Here is a 27618-nt window from a genome sequence, read left to right as displayed (position 1 = left end):
TTAGAGAACAGTGGGTGCAGAATGGTGCTTGGAGTTTAGGGTCAACTTTGCTGTCCGCTCCGTAGATTTTACAGGCGATTTGCTCTTTGCTTTAAGAAGAGAAAGTGATATTGGAAAAAAGTCAGCACTTTAGATTAAAGCAAAGCACCCTTCACAAAGCCACAAACAAGAAGCAGGACAGAAAGTCCATGGCTTGTAGCTATCATCCTTGCACCTGCGGAAGAAGTTATAAGATATTCGCTCATCTTGAAGATTTCCAATGCTCCTTATTAGGCTGTTTTAAACACATACATATATATATTTAATTAGCTCGCCAGCTTGGCTCTGGTGCTCATGAATGTCTTGGCATGCACTGCAAATAACAACACATACAAAGTATTTCAGTCCCAGGAAGTTGGTCTTGTTTGTTTTGTCTGTTTTCAAACAATGCCATCCCATGGTTGGGAACACTGAGAGGAACAAATCCAAATACTCTTCCCTCAAGAATTCTTTACAGATCATTCCCTATAGTCATTCCGTTATTCCTCTATTGGTACCGAAAACACACGTAACCTGTTTTACTACCGCATAAGCACAAAACCACAGGAGTATACCCAACACTGAGAGCAACAGGCGTCTCGTGGGTGGGGAGAATTGTGTTCTGGGGTGGGTGCGTTAGGGACATTTTGTTCTAGAGAAAGATCTTTCTTAATTGTTTATCTTGGAGATCTGAGGAAAAGTTAGTGCTATCAAGAGTTGGAAATTTTTGAAAGAGCTTGGGGAAAATGTAAGAGGGAGAACTACGTTGCATTTTTGTATTTTATTCTTCATGCATTTTATACAGTAAGCTTCTAGCTAATTATGTATGAAATACCTTTATTTGTAAGAAGACAAAAATGTGATGAGGCTCAAAGTATTTTCTTTCGTTATTTTTTTTGTTATTTTTTTTTGGTTTTGGTTTTTGTCTGTCTTTCTTTTTTTTTCTTTTTTCTTTTTTCTTTCTTTCTTTCTTTCTTTCTTTCTTTTTTTTTTAATTGGAGAAAGGTTGAAACCGTTCGAAAGGATAAGGGTAGGGAAATTCACTCTTTGGAACATTTCTGCTAACGCGTGTTCAGGTCCACATTGGCAATGATAAACATTGAGGCAAAAACACATGCTCACATTTAGTAGGCCAAAATTACCATTTTTTGGTTAGGTCACTGCCATTGATCGTCTTGTTTGGTAAGTGAGCCATATATTTAACACAGTATCTCCACACAGAAACCTAGTGCCTGAAGACCCCGAGGTTAATGGTGAGTCTCCGGAGAGTGCCTTCACTCAGGCTGGGTAAGAAGGTTCAAAAATGCAAAAGTGATAGCGTAGGTCATGTGCAGCTCTAACCACAAAGATCATGCAAGGGAAATATAGTCAATCTATGTAGAACCGTTAGCATCAGAGCTTTCCAAAATTAAATATATATTCTTGTTAGCTTTTGAAGAGAAATTCTTTGACATGGACTCATTTAATCAAAAAAAAAAAAAGGAAAGAAAAAAAGAAAGAAAAGAAATGATTACATGACTCCTTTAGTAATAGCTAACTGCTTTTGATGTGACACAAAGTATGTCGGGTATTGAATAAAGGTTTAAAAAATGCTAAGAGCAGTAAAACAACTCACTCTTCAGAGAAGGTACTGTGTGAAGTAATAGTTTCCTTTTCAGCATGGTCACTGCAAATTGGTTCACACTTGCTCAACCTGTGTGTGTACCATGTTGCCCCTTTCTCAGATAATCAACCCTTCAGAGGAGATGTCTAAGCCCACCATTCCCCAAAAGATATGAAGGGAACAGCTACTGCATTTTGACCCAACACTTCCAACCATACTCTGTCCAGCATGTGCAAGTTAAAACAAGATTGACATAAGTAGTATAATTAGAAAGAAACTCAACTGCAGACCGTAGAGTATTTTAAGGCTACTAAATTTCTGAACTGCCCTCACACAGGCAACGTGCCATTGTAACATGGTACTGTTTTTGCATTTGTTTGTTTTTCAGCTCATAATCATTCATCTGCTCTAGGTACATGCATTTCCTAGCATATTTCTATTAAATGAAATGTATTGCTGTCAGGCCAATTGTAAAACTTCCCTCCTTCCCCTGTACGTTAGAGTCGACAGCAATTTTATCATCAAATCACTGATCGTTTTTCTCTTCTTTCTGTTTTACGTCTTGAATGAAGAGATATGTGCTCCTTTATCTTTGTAATCCCAAAGATTTAGTAAAATACAAGACTCTTAAATGCTGTCATTTGTCCTGTGTAGTTTTAACAAATAATTGTCATAGTCCTTTCTATTCAGATGTACACTATTCTGAGTACTACATTATTACCAAACATGTTATGCTCTTTTCTAGAGTGTTAATTTTATTATTATTATTATTATTATTATTATTATTTTGCAAAAAGCAAACTTCGGCCGCTCATCACACTTTATTCTTATCTTCACCGATAGAAACATCTCACTTTTGTGAAGTAATGAGAGCCTGGACTGGCGTCGGGAGCCCTGAGTTCTAATTTCCTCTGCTCCCTCTCGTTTCTAAGATCCCAAACAAGATATGTATTTGTTCTACGCTTTCAAAATTGAGCCTAGCGACCATTTGTGTATTATTATTATTATTTATATTAGCATGACATTGTGCTGGACTGCCTATTTTGCTTTCTTTGGTTTCTTCTGCCTTATGCCCAGAAGCAGGTTAACTTGCTATTTCCTCATAGGACCATGAATTTAAGCCACTCTTCCCCTCAAAAACCCTGCATCCACTTTGTGTGTCCGCACCAGCTAGCTGTTATCTCCCGCCCTCTGAACTTCACAGTGTATTGGCTTTGCCTCTCCAATGGCCTTAACACGGCTTACATTGACCCCTGAAAGAAGAATTCATTATATTCATATCTTATCTCACGGATTACATTGCAAGCTCATTAAAGGCAAGGGGCAAAACTTTAGCAATTTTTTTACGACTCTCAATGTCTAAAACAATGCCTGGAGAATTTTAAAACTTTTGCGCCCAACACAAAATACGCTGTAAAGAAGAGAGATACCATTATCTCAATTGTGTGAAGAAAATGCACAAGAGAACATGCCCGGATGAAGAGCAGGCTAATAGAACTTAAAGATTTCTCTATGACTCAGAATGCCATTTCGTAATGTCCTTTCACTTCTATTTAATAATGACGACTTCCGTTTGGTTTTATGCTTAAAGATTTCCATGGTGCTCTCTCAGGTGTAATTCCCCATGCCTTTGTAAGACAGGCAAGACATTTTCTCCATTTTTGCAAATGGAAAAGTCTAAGAAATCTTAGACGTCTAAGGAGTGCAGGAACCTAGCTTCCAATTCTCAGCTCTTTTTAGACCTCATGCAATACCCATTGTCGCATCACCTTCACTGAGATGTGGACAAGCAGGCATTTCTCAAGAGGCTGACTGTGACAAACGAGTCTGGCTGAGGAGAAATAGGAAAAAAGAAAAAAAAAAGAAAAGGCTTCAAATATTTTGTCTTAACCGTAATTATTATTTCAGAGAAGAACAAAAAATTCCCTCCATTGCTTTTAAAAAAACAAAACGACCTGAAAAACTACCAATCAGGGCACGGCAGTGAGACCTTGGCATTGTCCGCAGTCCCGTGCAGATGGTGCCCAGTTCTCCCGCATGGTGGAAACCACTGTTGGGTTCAGCTCAGTCCTGCATGTTCCTGCCTCATTTAACTCACTACAACTTTCCAGACAGCAAAGTGTGCCCTGCCCCTCTGAGGTGTCTGCCAGATGGAAGAACTTAGCTCCCTGTTAGCACCTTCCTTTTTAAACTAGTCCATCTGTACTGCCATCTCTTTCCGGCACCCACGGTCAGGAGGCTGGAAGGCACTGGGCATATTTAACAACGCGGCATCACTCTTCTCGTTCACATCAATTCCCAAAATGACTACCGTGCATCGGGCCTCGACGATGTGTCAGGGAATTTGCATACCTTGTCTTAGTTCGCCCTCTAGACAAACAGGTCAAGTTCTGTATAGTTCTGTATAGTAGACAAACAGGTCAAGAACATGCAACTCAGCGACCTGGAATAACTCACCCTAAGTTACATGGACGATAGGTGGTAAAGTACAGAAATGAAGGAACAGGGAGGCAAGTCAGATCAGCTTAGAAGGACACAAGTCAGTGGGTTAAGCGTCCTGCCCAGAAGCAGGTCTGACTCTGGATTTTGGGTCAGGTGGTCTGTGGGATCAAGCCCCAAGTGAGTCTCTGTGGTGACAGCGCGGAGCCTGCATGGGATTCTTTCTCTGTCCCTCCGCTGTGCACACGCATGCACACGTTCTCTCTCTTTCTGTCTCTCTCTCTAAATATATAAATGTTAAAACCAACCAACCAACAAACAAAAGGTTGGGCACCTGGGTGGCTCAATCAACTTCAGCTCAGGTCATGATCTCACGGTTCATGGGTTCGAGCCCTGCATCGGGCTCTGTGCTGACAGCTCGGAGCCTGGAGCCTGCCTCGGATTCTGTGTCTCCCTTGCTCCCTGCCCTTCCCCCACTCATGCTCGCGCGCGCGCGCGCGCGCGCTCTCTCTCTCTCTCAAAGATAAAATAAAACATTAAAAAAAATTTTAAAAAGGACATCCTTTTTTTCTGAAACTCCCTAAGGCAAACAGCCTTGCTCCATGGTCTCCACATCTGTTACATCAAGATGTGAAGCTATTATTTGTATATACACTAATCTTTTCAGAGAAAATGCACTGGCCATAACATACTTAGGAGCAAAAAAAAAAAAAAAAAAAAAAAAAAAAAGTTTGATCTAAAGTTTCTTTCCCAATTCTAAACTGATAAATATTGGATATTAAAACATCATCAGGCTTTTAGTTTTCCCAAATATTAATAACAAGTAAAGTTTGTTTCGCTCTGTATAGTGTACCAACTGTCCAATGACATAATATTTTAACCTTTTCGTTTTATAGACTTTTACAGCTTAAAGGTTCATCCAGATTAACTTAAACATTTGAGTAAAAGGTGACTCCACCATCATTCTTCCATGCCTTCCTCTTTCTAAGAACTTCTTTTTTCCAGGAGTGTCTCTGTGGCTCAGTTAGTTAAGTGTTCCACTTCGCTCAGGTCATGATCTCGCGGTCCGTGAGTTCGAGCCCCGCATCAGGCTCTGTGCTCACAGCTCAGAACCTGGAGCCTGTTTCAGATTCTATGTCTCCCTCTCTCTCTTCCCCTCCCCACCGCTCGCACTCTGTCTCTCTCTCTCAAAAATAAGCATTTAAAAAAATTTAACGAACTTCTTTTTTCCAAGTTGTTTAATTCAGATTGATAGCCTAGGGCCAAAAAAGTTAACTTGTCTACCAGGAAAAAGCATTAGAAGAGGCTATGGGTATTGAATTCAAAGAACCAGGTGGAGCGTTTAGACAACTGTCTAGACACTTTATCCCATCGCAATTTTACCAGCTCTTCAAATATCCACTTTTCCTTGGCCGTGAATATTTTCTGATGGATTAATTTCCTATGTGAGTACAACTTTTCATTGGTTTAGATACGAGGAACAATCGCAATTCAGGGCATCTGTCTACAAATTTGGGCATAATTCTCTCCTTTCTCTTGTTTGAGTATCTACAGGAATTAAAAGGAACAAGAAAAGAGAAAGAAAACAATTTGTCTCCAGTTGTGTGGCTCCACGGTCTTACTCCAGTCTTTATTTTGTGAAAGTGAATATTAGCAAGGTTTATCATCTGAACAAACCTAAAAATGAAAATGCTCCAATAAAAAAAGGAAGCAACTGTCAAAGACTTTTTTTTTTTTTTTTTGTCTGTAAGGAGGCCAAGTTTATAAAGAATGAGTGTCCATTACAGCTCTGGGAACAGACATACCCTTTGACATACTTCTCTTTTATTACAGATTCCAGTTTTAAGAAATGAAAATAGCTGTGTGAGAAAATTTGGGCTAGCTTTTAATGCAATTTTTATTCAGGTTTGCACATACTAAATCACTATTTAAGGGGAAAGGTCAAATAATAGAATGATTTTATCCTATAATTTTTTGAAAAGAATATCTTTTTATTAGAATTCTTACAGATCCAGTGCCAATTTCTTCCAGAAATCCATTTTTTAAAAGAAGTGTGCTTCATTTTGACCTAATACATAAATTGCCTATTTTACTGTGCCCCAGCATGTTGGGAGGTTAGCTGTTTAAATTTCCTTTCCTGCGTTCCTTTCGTCAGCAAATTTACACCTCTATTCTAGTTATGAGGCCTCTTATTGGAGCTGGGGCGGGGGGGGGGTGGGAAGTGAAGTTGCCCAAGTACTCAAGATCTGACTGACGAGATGATACGCCATTCACCACAGAATTTTCGAGAATCTAGCCTTGGCAGGATTTCAGGATTTCTACCTACCTTGTACGCTGACTTGAGAAGGAACATATAAAGCGATGGTGCCTCCCACCTGCTAAGGCCATAGCATCTCACAACACACTTTCATTGTAACTCATTCATCCGGCTAAGACTGCTTTGGGTGCAGACCTGATGATGATTACAATGGCAGCAGCTAATATTTCTCGAACGTTTGTTATTTCTTGACCTCTGCTTGTGATCCCATGAAGTTACGATAATCATTTTGCTACTTAAGGACCTGACTCTGTGCTTGAGTTTACCCAGCCAGTGGGTGGTGCCGCAGACATTCAAAACCAGTTCTGTTTCACTCCAAAAGGTAATTTGCATCATAATTTCCTCCCGTGATTCTTCATGCCTGAAAACTCTAGACTCTCTCAATTCTGCCTATTAGAAATATTTGGAAATATGAGCTGTTTTGAGAAAATGGAATGGAGAACAATATAAATTAGTGGAAAACAAAATGTTCTCAGAGTGAGGTTTTTAATACTACATGCATTTAATAACTCCTTTGATGCATGAATAAGAATGATTTATTATTAGCGTCACATCCACCAGTATATAAATAAATGCTGCGGAGAGGCTGGCAACTCTTTACCCACGGAGTTTAACTATCCTTCCTGCATGTATGTTTTCATTATTAACTAGCATATTCTTTATTCATAACGCAAAGGTAGATATTAATCCACATCTTGTTGGTATGATCACAAACCCCCTGTTAGGGACTGCACACACACGTGGTTTTGTTGCAGTTTGACAGTGCTGTTGAACAACGCCACCTTTCCCAAAGAGCTTAAATAAGCACATTCAACTTGGGGAATGTAAGAGAGGAAATTATGAAGACAACTGGGATCAATGTGGAATGACCTTGCGTCAGGGTAGGCTATGACTGCCCTGAGTGAGGAAGCTGATACAAAGAGCACCACAGGGGCTCCTGGGAGGCTCGGTCAGTTAAACATCCAACTCTTGATTTTGGCTCAGGTCAGGATCTCATGGTTCCTAAGATCCAGCCCCATGCTGGGCTGCATGCTGACACAGCAGAGCCTGCTGGGGATCTTCTCCCTCCCTGTCTCTCTGCCCCTTTCCCCATCTCTCTCCCACTCCCTCCCCCCCCACTCCACCTCTCTCTGCCCTGCCCTACTCTCTCTCCCTCTCTCTCTGTCCCTCCCCAGCTCTCATGCTCTCTTTCTCTCTCTCTCTCTAAATAAATAAATAAACATTAAAAAATAAGAGCGCACCACAGCTAGAATTATTGACTACTAAGTGAAGAGGTAAGAAAGCTGTATTTTCAGATTTGAGCCATCACTCACTAATTGGTGAAATAAAGAATCTGTTGTTATAGATCACCCTTCCCCTAACATCACCAGAGAAGAATTTCTCGTCAAAGAAACACATCTCATATTTTTACAGAAATGGCAACTGTGGCACTCAGAGTGAAGAAACAGAAGTCAAGGAAAGACAAGGAAAGAAAAATAGCTGCGGAAATGTGGTTTCACTTTTCACTTATCCTCTTACATAAATTGAAAAGTAAAGATTTCAACAAAATTGACACAGTAATTTGCCTACATTTAAACATCACCTTTGGGGTGCCTGGGTGGCTCAGTTGGTTAAGCGTCCAATTCTTGGTTTAGGCTCAGGTCATGATCTCATGGTTTGTGAGTTCGAGCCCCACATCTGGCTCTGTGCCAATGGCTTGGCCAATTGCCAATGCCAATGCTTGGGATTCTGTCTCCTTCTCTCTCTGTCCCTCCCCTCCTTGTTCTCTACCTCTCTCTCTTTCTCTCAAAAGTAAATAAATAAACATTTGGAAAAAAAATCTTAAAAAAATCCATTTTAGTTGTACAGCAATGTTTGCTTTTGAGAAAAAAATTATTTGAGTACCTACTGCCAACAGGATGTAGAAAAACCTTGGGGCACCTGAGTGGCTCAGTCGGTTAAGCATCCAGCTTCGGCTCAGGTCATGATCTCAGGGTTTATGAGTTTGAGTCCCAGGCCGGGCTCTGTGCTGACAGTTCGGAGCCTGGAGCCTGCTTCAGATTCTGTGTCCCCCTCTCTCTCTGCCCCTCCCCTGCTCACACTCTGTCTCTCAAAAATGAATAAACGTTAAGATCTTTTTTAGAAAAACATCAATTATATAGCTTCAGAAAACACACCTATTTTAACATAAGAAACATGTTTTGAGACTTTACCCATATATTTTCTAAATTTGAGCCCATGGTTTTATCCTTTTCCTTAATCCAGCCATTTCAAAATTATCTAAATTATAATGTTTTACAAATTATCCTCAGAACAGAAATGACCTTAGCCATCAGAATTATGTAATTAACAGAGATAGTTGAAGCATTTAAAATCCCCTTTATCAAGGCATGTGCATACAAGAAAAATATGTAGTTGCCAGGACTGCTTACCAAATGTCCTAAACATAATTTGTTATTAAATACAATTTTAAATACATGAATATTGTTGTCATGGTATGTAATGAAGGATGGTCCAATTGTACTTTCTAATCCTCTCTCTCCATTAATACATAAGGGGCCTGGGGTTCTTTTCTTATAGATTGACTGAATTACATAAAAAATCATGTAACTTGGGGCGCCTGGGTGGCTCAGTGGGTTAAATGTCAGACTTTGGCTCAGGTCATGATCTCTCAGTCTGTGAGTTCGAGCCCCACGTCGGGCTTTGTGCTGACAGCTCAGAGCCTGGATCCTGCTACGGGTTCTGTGTCTCCCTCTCTCTCTGCCCCTCCCCTGCTCACACCCTGCCTCTCTCTCTCTCTCTGTCTCTCTCTCTCCCTCTCTCTCTCTCTAATTACATGCTAAATACAATATTTAGACACTGCATTAATACCAAAAATATCTAGACATAGTTCATATCTATAAAATACTTATATTTTCAGATTGTTTGAAACTGAGTTTTTACATTCTAAAGGGTTTTTCTTTCTATTTAGTACTTGTGATCCTATTGTTTGCTCCCTACATGTAGGGTTTTTCAAATTAACCATTTACATTGCTAAGAGAAGTGAGAAAAATTAATAAACTTATTTAATCAGAAAAATTAAAGCTCAAATGTGTTCCAGAGCTGAAGAAGATGTTGCTGAGATTGTGTCTGTAACACAAAACATAAATAAAACAAGAAAAAAAGCAGTCCCATAATAGACCCCCTCCTTGCGCAATGCCTAAGACCTGGCTACTTTAAAATATAGAGTGACTGCATTACTTAATCTTTATTAAAGTATTTTTGTCTGTGAAGCTAATAAAATTGCTTCATGTAATTTCTTGCAGTTTACTTTTTCAACAGCTCCACAGTCATCAGCTTCACGGAATAGGGAATCCTAACGCCTAGTTTTACCATTGGCTTTAGTTCAAACACCAAGAGTTTAACCTGTCTTGGGTTTGTTTTATACATATAGGGTTCTAAATTCATGCAAAAATGCTCTCTCAGGCTTTTTAAAAGACATATTAAATAAAACATAATTATCATTTATAAATCCTCCGGGGTACTAATTTTCCTTCATAGCCCCAATGACTGCACCATTATTCATCACTCTGAAATCCCTCTGAATTGGGGGCCAAATGAGTCATGCTCTTGAGAGGAAAATGATTGCATGATATGTAATTTATGGACTTTATATGAGTTTGATTAGTTTCATCAAAATAAATTTATCAAGATCACACTCGTTATGTTCAGAAAAATAAAAAAAAAATAATTTGACAGTCAGATTATCCATCCAGCTCACAGGAAATAAGATGCAGTGTTCTTAACTTCGATGCTACTAGAATTTCTGAGAATTCCTACTTCCATGCTAGGACTTCTAACGTATGTGTGCACACACGTGTGCACGTGTGTATAAATATGTGCACGTACACATACATGCATGTGTGTATATGTTTTTAATTTGTCATGACCTCCACAATCATACACCATTATTTTACCTTGCCTTTTTGTTTTTATTTGTTTAATAGATTTTATTTGTTTGTTAGTTTGTTTTCTCTGTCATGAGTTGCCTGTCACTGGACTATCTTTAAATCTGGGAAATTTTAAATGATGTGTTTTTCCCCCCAATATAACAAAAGTAATAAATTATCACCATATAAATATTAATTATACACACAAAATAATTAAGCAATTAAAAATCATAACATCTTGGGGTGCCTGGGTGGCTCAGTCGGTTAAGTGTCCTACTTTGGCTCAGGTCATGATTTTGCAGTTTGTGGGTTTGAGCCCTGTGTCGGGCTCTGTGCTGGAAGCTCAGAGCCTAGAGCCTGCTTCAGATTCTGTGTCTCCCTCTTCCTCTCTGCCTCTCTCCTGCTCTCTCTCTCTCTCTCTCTCTCTCAAAAATAAATATTAAAAATAATCATTACATCTTGACTTCGGACATACATTTTCATATATTTCTTGTCATTTTTCTATGCAAGTATCTCAGATTGATTTAAAGTTTTATATCCTATATTTTTGACTTTAATGTCTTGTCCTGTATCTTTCACATTATATTATGTGTTGAATCTTACCTAGTTTCATTAAAACTTGATTTTAGAAGCTGTGTAACAGTCACTGTATGGTTTTAACATTTTAACACATTCATTAAGTAACTTCCTAGCTGTTGGTCATTTGAGTATTTCCAATTTAGGGATGACCTCTGTAATAAGCATGGGTCTGGGCCTACTTCCCACTGATCTTTCTGGAATCTCCTCCCAGGAATATTACTTCAAGCACAAGTGGGCCACACAATCTAAAGCCCTGTGACTGATCTTTCCAGATAAATTTTTCTCCAGAAGGAAAGTATCAATTCACCATGTAAGTAATCATATGCCAAAATGCTTGAGTCCCTGTAACCTTGATGATACATGTTGATTCTAAAAATCTTTGCCAAGATTATATGTGTCAAGTTTGAAAAAAAGACTAGGGTTTTGACTGAGACTGCATCAAGTCTATAACTACTTTTGAAAAACTTGACATTTTTAAAATTGAGATCATCCATCCAAAGACACAGCATATTTATTCATTTATTCAAACCTGAACTCTCTGAACCAAGTGTTCCAACGGTCTTCATATTTAGAATGCTTGTTATTGTCTTTAAAAAGAAAACTAGATACTGTATATCTTTCGTTTTTGTTGGTACTGTTGAGAATTATTATTATGCCCCAAATATTTTCTATTTGGGTATTGCTGTCCATACCCAAATAGGCTTAAGTGTATTTTGCTATCTCTAAGTCATTTAGAATGGAGCACATAATCATAGTATATGTAAAATTGATAGTATTTTATTCTTTTCCTAAGTATTAGATGTACATATTTCCTTGTCTGCAGCATCGTGTTTTACTTACATTTGACTTACTCAAAAAATTTTAATTTCTTACAGTAAAATGTTATTTTCACTTGTATATTTTGTAACTTTAAATCTTGAGAGCCTCAGGCATCTGATTTTATGCTAATCTTTCTAAATCTGATTTTTCTTTTCTGCTCTGCTCTTTAATTAATTTGAGTTCATCTGGATATATATCCTAAATTATGACAATGTTTCCTTTTGTCACTTATTAATTAAATCAATCCTTTCTTAATTCTTGTATTTTTTAGTTCATCAGTATGATATTATTTTATGTAATTTTAGGGCTTCCCAGGCTTCTTATTTTCTTTCTTCCCTATTCATATTTGTGTTCCTTTGCTACCTTTTTAATCATAGTTACTTAATAATATGCTTCAATATCTGGTAGGTACAGAAAAAGGAACCAATCACTGCCAGGTTTACCCTGATAGTTAAAATACATCATGTCACTTACTGCTGGAAATGACCCTTAGGGCATATGTGTTAATATTTCAGTGTCAAATAATGACTCCTGAGGTTCAGAGATATTTTGTACACAGCTCACTCAACAAACAAGCTGGGGGTTATTGGTTTATCTAAATCCATTTTATTTTATTTTTTCTATTTTTAAAGCTTTTAACTAGTCTCACTTGTTTATGTTTTCAGATGTATGTTTAATTATTTTACAATTTTAAAAATTCTGAGGGTCATTTTTGGAAAGCTTGAAATTAATTAAGAGAGCAGCCGAGGTGTATAATTGTGGTTTCCAAATACATGTTGCTTATTCCGGCCACACGGTTCAAATTCCTAACAATCCTTTGGAGTTTTATTATGCTTTACAATAAGAATCTAGTTACAACCTTGGGCAAGACAGCTGGTGGCCAATATATTTAGTATGGTTATCTAGGGGGAAATTTATCATCAACTAATGGCATTGTGACAGAGTAAAAAGGAAGTTCTGAAATTATGCACAACAAAACGTGAGCCAGGAATGAAGACTCAGTCTTCCTTCTTTAATTCATCACCTACACACACTCAATACACACACTCCGCCACAGTGGAGCCAGGTGGTGTAGACCATGTACTCTCAGGACTTCACGGTTCCTAATAATCATCATCATAATAACAACACACATGCAACAACAGTCTTATTAATACAACAACTAGTTATCATTTATTGAGGGCTTGATCAATGCCGAGCTCTCTCTGTATCTAATTTCATTGAATCCTCAAAACTCGGTGAGGATTATACCATAGTTTCCATTTAATAAATGAGGATATGGAGACATGACCAGCTATGAGTGATGGACATGAGATGGGGACGGACGTCCTCCTTAAGTGCTGTGCCTACTGCCCCTGCTGGTGAATGCCAAGGCAAGAGGCAGAAGGTCTAAGGAACATCTTCCTGTTTATTTCTACCCCTTGCAGCTGATATGAATGCACCTGTGGTAGCTATAGGTGGCAGCAGCGATCCTTGGGAGAAGGAACCCTGCATTTTCTCTTTTAAGATGTGTGTTACCTTGGCCAACCGAACTCAGTCTTTCCAGCAACTTCTCAAACCTTTGGTCATCTATCCAGATAGCTGCTTCTCTGGCAGCTTTCTGAAATCTCAAGGATCATGCAATCATTACAGACAAGAGCTTAGAACCCTGACAATTCTGCTTTATGGCTCCGTAATTACAGAGCTCCTGGAAATCACAGGTAAACCTTAATGTGTCCAGTCGTGCATTGAAAAGCCCTCCCAACATATAGCTGGCCCTTGGTTTTATAGACCCAGATAGGAACTGAATTTCAATGAGTGAAGTATGGTTTGCGAGAGAATTTAGCCAGTATAGACTTTTAATCTACATAATTCCGGTTCAAACATGGCTCGAGCAGATTCCTTGGCCGGTATTATCTAAAGCACTGCCTCAAATCTATTTTTCATCTTATTCATAGACACTTGATTTACATAGCAGCCATTTAACTGATAGAATTACGATGATCAAATTAATTTAACCTGTGTAAGCAGCCAAGTTGGATCATTTAAACCAAAATCAACATTGAGGTCTAAATCATATCATGGGCTTTCTACCTGGATGCAACGCACCATTTCCTCATATTTTAAGTGAGGAAAACAATCTCCTGCAAGCCCCTCAGCCCCTCAGCTGCCCCCTCCCATCCCCCCACCCCTACCCCCACCCACACCCCCACAGGCAGCTTTGAATCCTGTTTCAGGATCATTCTTACTAGATCTGGCCACTTTTGGAAAGCAGCCATGTTTATCGGCAGCAGGGGAGCTCCAGGAGCTCTTGGCATCTAGCAGCTGTAGCAAGGCAGCTGCCTCTCAGTGTTCAGGTTCACCTCCTGGTGAAAACACAATCATATTTCGGAGTTCAGAGAATCAGCGTCCCTGCTGAGTGACTAGAGACTCCACACGCGGAAACAGAACTACCCCTTAACCAATGGCCAGATTTCCTGTAAGTGCCAGCTGCAGATCACGGGAGTGAAGAGAACAGCTTTGCACAAGTCTATCTCTACACTGGAAAATAAACGATGGCCAAAGGCCAGTTTCAAAAAAAGGATTTTGTAGCATCGAACACATGCATGCCTATCTCCTAGGAAACGATACAAAATTCTTTCCTCGCCTATAAGAACTTTGTACAGCTAATGATTTTCGTAATTTGCTGCACATAAAAATACTTCTTTCTGGTTCTCGATTCAGACTTTCATTCAGTAGGTCCTGGGTGGAGTCTTTGAATATGAATTTTTAACCAGCTCCCTTGGTGAGCCTGGCTTAGGTCGTCTGCACTACACTTCGAGAAACACTGTTTTAGAGTCTCGTTCAGTTTTGGAATAGTGGCAGTATTATGTACTTATGCAAATATAATTATAAGGAAAAAAACAACAAAAACAAAGATTTACTGTCCCTCTCTGTTTCCCTTTCCTCCAGCAAACATGAACTCCACTTGTTCCAGGCACCTGGTGGACTGCAAATGCAAATTGTAATATTTGGAGCCTATGAGTTATAGTTGGGTGACCGACTATCCCCTGAGCCTGAGGCTTCCCAGTAGGGCAGAATCCAGCCAGGAAAGGAGGAAAGCCCCAGGAAAAATTCCTACACTACACTACAAGGCACAACAATGGCTTCAAAGTTAAGTGTAAACAAGTTGCTTTGAGCCCTGAAAGAGGAAACAACCAATTCTAAGACGAAGGAGGAAGCTTTATAAAAGAATTTGCATTTGAGTAGGAACTCAGCAAAGAGGGAAGGGCCCACGCAGGGAAAACACAGTTGCAAAGTCACAGAGGTAAAACAGTATCTGAAAATGTTGCAGAAATACCAATTAAGAAGATTATGGGCGTGAGGATTGGGAAAGCAGGAGCAACAAGGCTGGAAATTACACCACGCAAGTTTGCGATGGTGCTTTGGAAATAGTAATTATATCATACTTGCTCTGTTGTGATCTGTTCGATGCATTAGAATTTAAACAGGCAAAGTATTAGGAGCTGTTGCAAGAGATGCGGAAAGTGAACAGGCTCCATCTTGAGAACAAAGTCTCTATTGGTGGAACAGGAAAAAAAAACGCAGTTGTTCAAGGTTATCTTAAAGAGACCATTTGGAGGACTGAATAACCGATTCATTGTGGCAACCGGAAGAAGAGGAAATAAGAACATTTTCAAGATTTCCACAAGACCTGTGGATGGTGATCATGTTGTTAAAAGGATTGGGGAACCCCGGAGGAAGAACATTTCTTTTTGGTGAGGAAGCTAAGATAATAAACTCAGTTTTGAGTTGTTTGCGTTTGGGGGCCTAACCTAGAGATCACTGTGAAACAAACCATCCTACAACTCTATTATTTCTCAGGAGTTAATGTCAGCTGGGCTCAGCTGCAAGGTGCTGGTTGAAATAGCAGTGAGGGCTGAAGGTAAAGGTTGGCCCGCTTGGGCTTCTGTCAACTCAGTAAGGCGGTCTCAAGGTAGCTGTCCTTTTATGACGCCTGGCTTCTAAGAGGCCAACAGCAGAAGCTAGAAAGCCAACAACAGAAAGGCTAGGTCTCTCGACTGGGCGTTGCAGTGCTTGCATAACATTACCTTACACCTTCCTGTCTGTCTCATGCCAGCCGGGCTGGGGCAGCGGGGAGCAGGGAGGAAAGGCCCCAGGTGTCAATGGGTGCAGTCAACAAAGGTGCAGCCCTCTCTACCCTGCCACAGTGCTTGTAGAAGGCACATGTGGAGATGCATTGGGGGACAGTCTGGCTCTCCAGAAAGAAATCAGAACTGGAAACAGGGGTGGAGGAATTTTCTGAGGGAAAGTTAGCAGTGGAAATCCTAACAGTGGATGAGAAGTTCAGGGAGTTGAGAATGGAAGAGGTCTACATTCAAGAGAGGCGTTTTGGGGAGAAGCCAACAAACGTGAAACTCTACCAGCCAATCAAGAGGACACGGGAAGACTGATGTTCCTAGCAACTGCGAGGGACAAGACAGGGGAGGTGAGGGGACCGGGCTGGGGACTGACTGCAGGGCTGGCAGGGAAGGAGGTGCTAGGAAGGCGGGGTGGGCGCCGGCGCCCCCTGCCGGATGGTGGTTGGCGGCTAGTGCCTTCAGTCCAATTTGCCAGTTTTCCAGGCATGGGGAGGGGTCCAGCAGCCAGGAAAGAAGAGAGGGACAAAGGGAGGACTGGATGGTGGCCTGTGGGGGGCACCTTTGGCTCCTGGAAGGGGGATGAGACGGGAAGAAGCAAGTAGACAAGGGTGTGTAGAGGGAGGTGTTTGGGGAGGCGCGAGCGCTCCAGTACGTCTGGGTGTTCCCTGTGAAGATGGAAGTAGAATCAGGAATTTCTTCCTCCTCAGAACATCTACAGGACATTTTTTCAATGTCAGTTATGGGTGCACAAAACTGAAGTTCAAAAGAACTGGCAATGAGAAAACAAGGGGTTGCAAAAGCCAGGTTTTGTCTATCTGTTTGCTTTACCATTTTCCCTCATTATTTTGGTTTTAATTGTGCATTAATCAAGTGAATTGAAAAGGCGATGTCATAAAGATAAACAGTTTAAAGCCGGATGGTCCAGTCACATGCTCACTAACTTTTGGAAAAATGGGACTAGCTATATTAAATGATAGTTAAATATATCTTTATCTTGTGATACGTAGATGGTAATAGGCTCTTTTTCCATCTTTTTTTTTCCATGTAAATTTCTGTTTTTAGGATAACTGGTTATAATTGTATGACAATTTGAACATTATATCTAGGTATATATACAGAGTTACTTTCAGGTAGTGCTTGTCCTACAGAGAGACAAAAATCCTTTGACAGAAAAATACTATGAATTAAGAGTTGAGTAATTCAGCCTAAATAATTTACTCAACCAAGTCAAAGACTATCGTGAAGAGAAAAGGCCAGATAAACCAGCCTTTTGTAACCCAGGTTAATATTACAGTGTCTTATGTACCATGGATGAAGCATGCCTCCTGGTAGCGAAAACAGACAAAAGGTTACTATCTTGGCCTGTAAAAGCAAGATTTTAATTTTTGTGTCTTCATTATGTCTCGCCTTTAATAGAACAAGGGGAAAAAAAAAGATGCATGATGAATGGAATTTACAAATATTGTGTTTGCTCACAAAGAGAGGAAGTATGTCTCCCATTTTTGTGTCATTGTGCCTGGCGTAGAAGCTCTTGGAAGGATGGAGAGTGAATAAATGAAGCATGGGTATTGAAATCAGCTTTATTTGGACATAACCTGGAAAATTATAAAGCAAAATTATAAATCAGGATGTAGGTGTTACAGTGAATCTACTATATAAATATCCATCCCAGATACTGTATTGTATACAATAATTGTGCAAGCTCAAAAACTTACACACATATAGAATGGGTGGCTGGGCAACCCCAGCTTCTGAAGTAGTTCAAAAATGTTACTAAATGTATCAAAAATATTTTCTAGTATTTCTACTGGTAGGAAAACATAGACATGAAAGATTTGGATATATTTCATATTAATCTTTGCTAGAAGCAGATGGCTTTGGATGCATATCTGGATGCTTATGCATGAAGTCTACGTCCTTTCTTCCATATGCATATATCCATGCATATCTGGATGCATATCCATGGATGCATATCCATGAAGTCAGCATCCCTTCTCCCACTTTGCTTTAGAGAAAACAAGTCAAGCTGGTGGTGTGGTGGAAAATAAGCGGTGATTCCTACTTGAAAACTGTTAGAAGATATCTAGAGTTCTACCACTTAGCTCCAATCACAATACTGAGAAAAATATATTAAGATAAGTTAGCTATTTTGAGAGTACGTTACTTAATCCAAAAGTAAATAATTTAGAAATAGAACATTTCATTCCATGCTTAAAATCCTCCATTGGAATAGGTAACCCATTTGATTTTATTCAGTGGAACAGATTTATGATCTCTAGTTTGGAGTAGTCTATGTAGGCTAATAATTTCACTCCCATGATTTGGAGTTCTCCCTAATAAGGTTGTAAACTGTCTGCTGAGGCTACTCTAATTTTGCATATAGTGTCTAGCTTCTGTTTTTATCTTTGCATGAAGGGAAGGGGGACAATGTCTCCAAAGACATTGAATCTCTATTAAATAATGGATACAAAAATTCTAACCACTAGGGGTGTGTGTGTGTGTGTTTCCGTGTGTTACATATGCATATGTGTATATACATATGTATACATATACATATATATGTACATATATATTCTAGCTGTGGTCTTGTTTTTTAACTTGGGAAACAAAAGAGATGATAAGGAGGAAAATGAGACAAAGCCACACAAACTGAGCCTTAGAGAGGCTAAGGGGCTAAGCTATTTATTCATCAGACTGGCAGAAACTGCCAGGACCAAGGCAAACTCACCCACATTTAAAGGCGATGCAAACCCCCAGGGACCCTGAGTCAAGCTCTCCACACATCATATCCACTAGCACGTGATGAATAAGAAGGAAGCCTAGGTTGGCACACATTATCCTAAAAGTGCTGTTCACCAGCAAATATTTAATATATATGTACACATGTATCTGAAATTATCCTAATGAAATGCCCAGGTTTTTGTATTTGACGGCTAAAGTGACCTTGAATGTTAGCAGTGTCATTTGCTACTACCAATAGTAGTATCAATACTTCTTCAATGATAAACGGTGAAGGGAAAAACTTAAAGAACGATGAATTAAGTATTTTTATGCTGCCTGCATCCTGTAATATTACGTCAAGTGTTTGAACAAAATACAGAACAGTCACGGGGTCGTGCAGGGGACTGCTCATTCCAAGAACCCTTTATCCCCCATCAAGGTTAAAACTTCAATGAGTTTCCATTGGCTGAGTGATTGCATAAATTAATGCTATTCAGAACAGCTTTAACTTGCACAGCTGACTTGGGAAATGTGTGACTAAGCTCCTAAATTGGCATCGAAGGCACATTTGCGGGAGTTGCCGAAACTCTGCACTACTTACTGCCTTTCATCCCCCCTCACTTCCTCCCATTATCATTATCACTTTCATCACAGGCAGCTGAAGTTTCTCCTTCAAAATCAAAAGCCCTTGGAGAACAATCCTGCCTTCAAGCTAGGGGCCGCTGAAAATGTGTTGTCTCTTTCATTTACATTTTGATTAAGTGAAAGTCTCTTAATTTGGGCCATTATCGATACATAAATCTGTAGAGAAAATGAACATGCATTTATAATGCGACCAACATGACATGATTTACTGTTCTTCTAAGGTGTAAATACAGAAGGAAAAAAAAAAAAAGTCCAGCTCTTAGGTCCCCTGGACGTGTACACGGCCAGAGACTAACGGGGTGACTCACGTCCTCTGGGAAGGCCCCGTGTGCTTCATCTCGTCATCATTCCAACTGCACTAGGTCTCCAATTTTAAAACCATCATACATAAACCTGTCTACTCTACTTGACCGATCTTCCTGTGGGAAGGTTTGTGAGTGGTAAAATGAAAGGCTCAAAATGGGTTTCCATACCTGATTGTGGACTTTGTTTGGGGATTTTGGCTACCGCTTGAGGGCTGGAGGTGGAGTGCATTCGCTGGTTGCCAGAGCTGTGGATGCTGCTGGGAATGGCCACTGAGACATTCTTGCGAGGCTTCACATCCTGCAGCCACATGGGCGAGGCTTCAAAGGCCTGCATCCTCCTAGCATGGCTGTTGGCATTGACTTTCAAGTAGGCCTGGGCTTTGTGTTCCTGCAGCTCTCCGTAATTAGCGTCTGTCACCCTGCATTCATACAAGCCTTCATCCTTTTTCCTCACTTTGGAAATCTGAAGCTTGTGAGAGATGTCATTGCCTTGGACTTTCACTGTCTGAAAAATTGCAGGTGGAAAAAAAAAAAGTGCTACATCAAATGATTTTGTTCCTATACGTGCTCCTAAGCTTGCTAATGTTGGAAAATGAAAGGGTCTTAATAGCCTCGTAGCCACAGTCAGAGAGCTATTTATTTTCTCAACAGTCAAATACGAAGGTCGTATTTATCCCATTGCACTAACAACTGGCTTCACAAAATCATGGGGTAATTAGTTCAATCCGGCCAGCGCCAGAGTCTCTCAGCCGCGTGGTCCCCAGATCCTAGGTTCCAGGTCTGCCATTTTCCAACCATGGGATTGACCTCCGCCTGGTTGGCTCCGTTGAACGAAACACGGACATAATAAGGTAAAGGATATAGTTTGTACCGCCTCTTGTCATCACTTCAGGCTACAACTCTGAGAGATAACAAAACTATGTTGTTGGGGACACCAGGGTTTAAGTGAGAATGTGTTTTTATCCCCACATTGGGGATGCCTTCCTAAAGGTAGTGACACAAGGCTTGAATATTAAGTATTCTTCTCAAATGTTTGGTGCAGGCTTACCAACAGTCATGGGGTGGCATGACTTGGGGTGCAGATTAATATCACCTGGTCTTATGGGCAGAGTACATACTTCCGGCAATGATAGGGTTTTTATGCTACTGGAACTGGAGAGGCCATCAATCAGACGCTGGTTTGATTTTCAAGAGTGAAACCGGCTTTCTTATTTCTTCTAATAATTTTGATGCCAGATTAACAGCAAAATTATATATAATTGTAATATGTAAGATTATATATAATTTTATATTATGTCGAATCTACATATACACATATATATCCATAAGCGTCTTTATCAGAACAGCTAGATTTTATATACATCATCTATTATCCATGATTGACCGGATGATGGATTTCATAAGACACCCAGGATTTAAGGCCTTGGATGATTTTGAAAGGCAGGGAAAAGAAGTGAAGAAGGCATACACTTTCAAATGCCCCAAGTAATTAAGAAAACTTGGGGAGCGCTCATCTGTTTTTACCTACAGAGTTGTATACAGTTTCCAACAGTTGAACCATAACCATAGTATGTATTTATTTGTATGCAAAATTACTTATAAATATACTAATACTATAAAAATAATGGGGACTAATCGTTTCAAATATAGTCAGTTGAGTCTCCTAATAAAGTTTGAAATAGTTGGAGTACTTATATGATTATTTTTTTACAGTAAACTGAGATTTGGGGGTTTAGATCCGTGATTCTCAGCACTGATTGCACATTAGAATCCTCTAGGGAGCTGTTAGAAAATGGTCTCATTTGGATTAATGTGGAAACATTAAGTCTGCATCTCCAAGAGGTGAAGCTATCACAATGTTTCATAAAAGAATACCTGAGAATTCTAAGTTAACAACCGCTGGTTTAAGACACATGACATGACCAAGGTCACCTTGTAGGTAAACTGGGAACAAACTACTTTCTACCTCAGTTTATAACGAGAATTTTTTGCTGATTCACTAGATTTTATTAACCTTTGGCATAGATAATACTGTTAGTCGCAGTATGTAGTAGCTGTGTGCATGACCGTGTTTCTTAACCGCATGCTTCCTTAGTTCAGGATGTGGGAAGCTATTTTCCTTACCGCTTTTTGGAAGATATAGGCGTGGGTGAAGGGTGAAACCTGACTAGTCAGTAAACAATCCAGCCACATATATATGTATATAAAATGAAATACTTAAGAAAAGTATTGTCAATAATTAATTTTACCCGTGAGCCTTTCTAGCATCGTGTGAAAACAATAATTGTGTGACAGCATAATAATTGAATTAAAATATTCTAAAGTCGATAAGTTTATGAAGGTAAATTGTAGTTTTTGGTTTATGTCTTATTTTTGTTTGATATTTGCTTCCATGTTTAGATTATACACTTACATTTATTTTATAAAATATTAGTTTCATATTATAAACTTATAGAATATATAAAATATTATGTATTTTTATAAAATACATGTATTTTATAATTTACATATATCAGTGTTTTATAAAAGAATTCCTAAACACATATATACGCTAAGGAGACCTTGTAGTTCCTGATTATACAACTATTTCATTTCTAGTAATGGAATCTTCTTTATTATTTATGAATGAGCTAGGCAGTTCTATCAATATAAAGTGATTGTAGGAGGTTTCAATTGTGGTGTAGTAAAAAGATACAATTTTCTTTTTATTTCTAATTTCACATAGAGTTATTAAAAGTAATAATCAGGACAGTCGAAATACATCTCGATATTTTCAATAGGTCAACCTCCTCCACTATGTTTTATATTTATATTGGCTTTGGCTTTATATGATTTTGAGCACTGCATTAGAAATACATGGCATGCATTATGAGTCACATTGAAAATTGAGTGTTTTCAAGACAATTTCAACATCCCGTTGGATGCTTTAATTTTTTCCTGCCTAGGAAGATTTTCATAAGTTAGTGTTTTACTTCCTATTAAAGGATAATTCTATGATTTTGAATGAAGATTAGCATTGCAGCGCTACAGGCTTACAACTATTTATTTAACTGTTAAAAAAGAGTGAGAAAAAAAGCGTCACACTCTTTGGCCGGCAAAATGAGTCTTTAGTAGTTGTTTAAATACTTACGATAGTAAAGTAAATAATTTTATTGTGTCATCTTTAAATCGGCTTCAATTTTTTTGGGACCCAGTGAAATAAGAAAGGGAAGACTGGTTCTCGCCCTGCGTTCGTGACATTGCCGTTCTCGGGGACAACTAGTTAAAAGGCTTTTTAAAAAACCTAAAATTCACTCATTTTCACCTGGGGCCTGCCTGGCAGCTGACAAAGGCACGCGCCCCCTGTCGCCTGTCGCTGTGATACTCACGCTGATCTTGGTCCCGTCGTTGTCCGGGTCTCGGTCGGGCACCAGCTCCACCTGCGGGAGAAGGAGACGACGCTCAGACTCGGGACCCCCACGGTCCCCATCCGGTCCCGGGGGCGGCCGCGTCGAGCCTGCCCGACGAGTCCCGAGCGGGGGCGGTAGGACTGTCTCCGGTGGGGTGATTCAGAAAAGAGACCGACGAGGGCGAGCGCGGCCCAGGCCACCGCGGCGCGGGGAGGGGACCGCGCGGGGGCGCTGCCGAGTCGCGCGCGCGGGGAGGTGGGTCCCGGACGCGCCGGGCCCGCGAGGGGGCGCGGGCGCGGGCGCGGGTGGAAGTTTGCAGGGATGGGATTCTGTGTCTTAGCCCAGCCTGCGACCCCTCCCTGGGGTCTCTGCCAGATTTTCTTTTTTCTTTTCGCTCCGATAAGGCCGCCTCTTTTGCTGAACTGTTCAATCTCTGCTCGGACCCTCTTTTCCTCTCTCACCGCTTCTTCCCTTTTCCTCTTCTCCTCCTTTTCCCAGCCCTGCTCCGTTTCTCCACACCTCCCTTTCCCTCCTCACCCCGCCCCTCCGCCCTCCTCTCCGGGGTGTTGAGGAGTCACCTCCGGGGCCCTCCATCGTTCACTCCCCATCCCCTCTCCCTTCCGTCTTTCCTTCTCTCCCCGCCTCTTTCCACCTCCCCCGCCTTTCTTCCCCCTCTCCGTCGCTCCCTTGCCCGCCTCCACTTACCCCTCCTCTTTTCCCTTCTCTCTCCCCCTCCCCCAACCTCTTTTCTGACAACCTCAGTCGTGAGAACTGACGCTGTGTGTGTGTGTGCGTGTGTGTGTGTGTGTGTGTGTGTGTGTGATGGAGACACAGAACAATCCCTCCCCACCCCACCGTCCCGGAAAGGGGAGGAGAGTGTCCTGGGATGTGTCAACACAGCAGTCCCGGAAGGACAGCTCCACCATCGCCGGTACTAAAAGGAGGAAGTCATTCCCAGTTTTAACCGGGGGAGACTCCACAACAGGACGTCCTCCTTGGTTTTAACGTGATATCAGCAGGACACATTCCTGCTCACTGCCTGGTATTGCTGGCATCAGTGGCGCTGACAGAACCACGCGGGCCCCCGGGGGCGCCCCCTAAACTGGACACCTAGAGGACTAAGGGGGTGAGTGGGACACACTCGGGGGCGTTGCGGAAGACGCGACTCCGCTACCTGCGCACCAGCCACCTCGGCCCCGGGCTCCAGGTCCTCGGGCCCCCGCAGAAACCACCACTGGATCTCCAGGTACACCGAGGCAGAGCCACTCTGGAAAGCGCAGGACATCTCCACATTCTGCCCCTCGGTCGCTGTCACGTTCCGCGGAAACTCGGTGAATTTTGCTGCAAAACAGAAATGCATCTTGTTGGAATGTACACACCACTCTCGTCAGCTTCTCTTTCCTTGAGAGCTCGCTACATTTTTCTTGGACTTAAAAATCAGGGCAACAAAACCCCTCCGTGACATCTCGGACTTTGCGTGGCTCCCCAACCCCCCTTCCTTTGCCTCGTTCCTGTCTCATTTTTGGGATCATGCCTAAATAACTTTGTTGTTGATGAAGTCCAGATAATGGAAAGGCTAACAAGCTTGCCAAGTTAACTCCCCTCTGTTAGCCAAGATGCCCACATACCTTTTGTCAGACTGCAGCATTACCCAAAACTTACAGAGGGATTCAGTGAGCTACATTTTTGACAAATCTGTCAAGCTGATCTATGAGGAGAGCCTCTTGCGCTAAGTTTCTAAACAATCTATGACTAACTGGATGTTCATATAACAGAGAATGGATCGTGATTACCTGTCAAAATGCACCTTCCTGATATATCAAAACAATGGTTAGCAATTGCGATGTTAAGACCACAGCAGTGAAACAAGTTGCACACGTTCTAAGCTGCAAATATTTCTTTCTTTCCAGATTCACCTTTGTATTTGTTCTCATCAAGCCATCACGCGGCCAATTGCTGTACATCATGGCATGTAAGAATCACACCCCTCATTTGAGTTCAGATTAAAGACTATTTTGAAGCCACCAGAGATATATTTTTTTCAGTCTTTTCACTATCGATCTTGACACTGCTACTCTGCAAAATTCAGAGTTAAGATGAAACTCACGAAAATGAAATGTTCCCTTTTCCCCAAAGGCATTTCTTCAACATGGAATGCTTTGGGTGTTTGTTCTTATCTTGTCTAAGGGACACTTTGCAAAGAACCGATGTTTCCCTGAAAGTAGTCTTAGGGAGATTTGTGGGTGATGGAGGTGCACAACTACAACGCACACTCATGGACAGGACTGGGGGGCTGTAGCACTGATTTTGGGTGGGTGCACCTTCCCCCCACTTTTTAAAGAGAGGCACCATCAGTGTCTCTTTTCAAAATTTTGTGAAATACCAAGACGATCTCTACCGAAGTGGAACCGTATTTATACTTAAAGGAAGTAGCGGATGTTAAAGAAGACATTCGGCTCTGAAAAGGACTTTTCTGTTTCAGCTCCCAGGAGGAAGATAGCATTTCTGCTTGCAGAAGTGATGCAGTCTTCTGGCAGCAGAGATGTGATCTGTTCGTGGTGCTGAAATGATCACTGCAGCCTGCGAAGTCCTGAACAACTGGATTCAGCAGGCTGCTGCTGTTTGTGATGCAAGTCGTGCCTTTTTATGGGTCCTAAGAGTCTGTCCTTTGATAAACACACATGCAAACGAAGTCGCAAGGACCCAGAAAAAGGAAACTCTAAACCAATTCTGCCTACACTGAGGACTGGCAATGGAGAGCCCCCCATCCCCAGCTCTGTTTGTTTGCGATGATTATGTATGCATGAGTGGTTACCCAGTGCATGCACACAGATACAAGGCGCGCACACACACACACGCACACACACACACACACACACACACCCCTGTGTTTGCGCTTGCACAGGAACCCACTTCATTGTCAGGCACCAACTAGGCTTGCTCTCAAATCTAGCTTGCCTACTATGTAATAAACTTTAAAGAAAAATGCCAAACAGAACACTATTCCACCGTTACTTGCTAAGAATCTCACTACATCTGCTTGGCCGTTCTTTGAATGTAGAGAACACACACACACACACACACACACACACATTCCACAAGCAAATGTATATTTGCCAATGAGCACACACTTACCTTGAGAAGAGAGCCCTTGTTGTACATATAAAACGGAAAAGAAAACAAATCCAACATACGCCAAAAAGATCCCCATCATTCCAAAAAAGGGGAGGGGGGTCACATCAGTGTAGCCGACAGCCAAAAAGCCCTAAAAGAAAGGAATGCAAATGTATCAGAGGCTCGGTCTCAGAGCCCTGGGCGCGACACTGCAAACATCCTGCTGCTGGTTCAGCGAGCACTGGCTTTGGGGAGAGGGGAGCGCAATTCACGAAGGTTAAAACCAGCTGGCTCGGGCTCGGATTCGGAGAGGCTTCGAGTCCACACTCGGGCTTGCAACGCGGGGAAGTGCCTCAGCTGCTGCGCTGCCTGCTCTCAGCTACCTGGCAGCTCGTCCAACGTCAGCCCGCTGCTCCGGCTTGCGTGATCACTGCCCTCCCTAAACGCCGAGCCAGCTCGGGAAGTGGGGAGTGGGCAAGGGGGGCGGGCTGGAGGACTTCACCGGGCTCGCCGCGCCGCAACTTTTCCCTCTAATGGCTGCGATGATGCCTTTAACTCTCTGCGCGCCGGACAGCTCCCCACCTGCCGGGAACTCGGGCCGGGCAGCCCGCGGCAGGCTCGGGGCTTGGCGGCTCCGTCTACGTTTTCCTTCTGGGGAGCAGGAGCATTTATTTTTTTCCAGTTTGCTTTTTTCCTCCATGGATTGACTCCTTCTTGCCTCGGCAGACCGGATCGCTCGGTGCTTAGGAGGACAATACAGTTGTAGGATTGCGGTGTAGGATTGCAGGGGGCTGGGAGCTGGAGATTTGGGGAGGAAGTTGGGGCATTGTTGAAGAGGAAGGGAGGACTGGGATGGGGTGAAGGAGACTGCTTTAGGGCGAGGAAAACAGTCGTTTGAGGGAAATGTCGCTTAACCAGTTATTAACTGCTTTAACTAGAATGATCACATGCTATTATTCCTCACGAATTTAGTGCCGAACAGCCTCCAGCGGAGGAGAAAGCTCATGCAGGCACCATACCACTCTAGCTGGCACACGGAGAAGACAAAAAGTACGAAAAGTCACGTATTGAGAGAATTTTCCAGAAAGAAAAGCCCACCACACGACGATTACTTTTATTGTTTTATTTTTTAAAAAATTCATATGCCCCTCTGCCTTCCCTGCGTCTGTCTCACACGTATTTTGGAATGGGGGAGGGGTTTTAAATACCACTAAGGTCTCCATTGCACGGGTTTTCTTTTTGTTTCTTTGCTTTTCTTTTGCACAACAATAATTATCTAATGCTCCCTAGGATTATGTGAATAAGGAATATTCTCCTAGGGAAAAAAAGCACAATAAGTTTTGGAATTTGAAACAAATCTACTTATTTGCCCTGGAGAAGGTTTGAGATAGAGATGTTCTATTTCTTATTAAGAACCTAAAAACAGTGTATTAAAGACTCCATTTGTCCTTATGAAGTCCAACCATTAGCCAGTGAATTTAAATCTTTTTAACAAAATTAAAATCATTTCCTATTTAAGCAGAATACCAGATATTTTATTCCCATTAGTATTTCTATGCAACTATACCACAAATTTTCAATATTATTTGGAAATATGACTCAGCCTTAACAATGCTGTCAGGAAACCAATGCAGTATATG

General features: G+C 41.3%; 1 protein-coding gene across 2 annotated transcripts; it reads right to left on the bottom strand.

Annotated features, from left to right (window-relative positions):
• On the bottom strand, positions 1–26078 carry VSTM2A (V-set and transmembrane domain containing 2A). 2 transcript variants are annotated; one of them, XM_047094627.1, is made up of 5 exons: positions 26000–26078; positions 24039–24205; positions 22844–22894; positions 19644–19980; positions 1–89 (listed from the first exon to the last, which is right to left on the bottom strand). In XM_047094627.1, exons 1-5 carry the CDS (start codon positions 26076–26078, stop codon positions 1–3), a joined length of 723 nt encoding a protein of 240 aa, XP_046950583.1. The 2 variants fall into 2 exon arrangements, with proteins under 2 accessions (XP_046950583.1, XP_046950584.1); XM_047094628.1 differs by lacking the exon at positions 1–89 and adding an exon at positions 135–214.
• Positions 26079–27618: the final 1540 nt, after the last annotated feature.

This window comes from Lynx rufus, unplaced genomic scaffold (genome assembly GCF_022079265.1).
Source record: "Lynx rufus isolate CCGP_SWC_20201006 ecotype Redwood Valley unplaced genomic scaffold, mLynRuf1.p SCAF_4, whole genome shotgun sequence".
Taxonomy (NCBI): Eukaryota; Metazoa; Chordata; class Mammalia; order Carnivora; family Felidae; genus Lynx; species Lynx rufus.
The sequence above is the reverse complement of the archived record's forward strand: the minus strand, read 5'-3'. Positions and strand labels throughout refer to the sequence as shown.

Excerpts from the sequence above, each read along its gene's own strand:
- VSTM2A (XM_047094627.1), bottom strand. The coding sequence starts at position 26,078 with ATGATGGGGATCTTTTTGGCGTATGTTGGATTTGTTTTCTTTTCCGTT. Across the intron at positions 24,206-25,999 it reads ACAAGGGCTCTCTTCTCAAG|CAAAATTCACCGAGTTTCCG; the intron begins GTAAGTGTGTGC and ends TCTGTTTTGCAG. Across the intron at positions 19,981-22,843 it reads ACGACGGGACCAAGATCAGC|ACAGTGAAAGTCCAAGGCAA; the intron begins GTGAGTATCACA and ends GCAATTTTTCAG.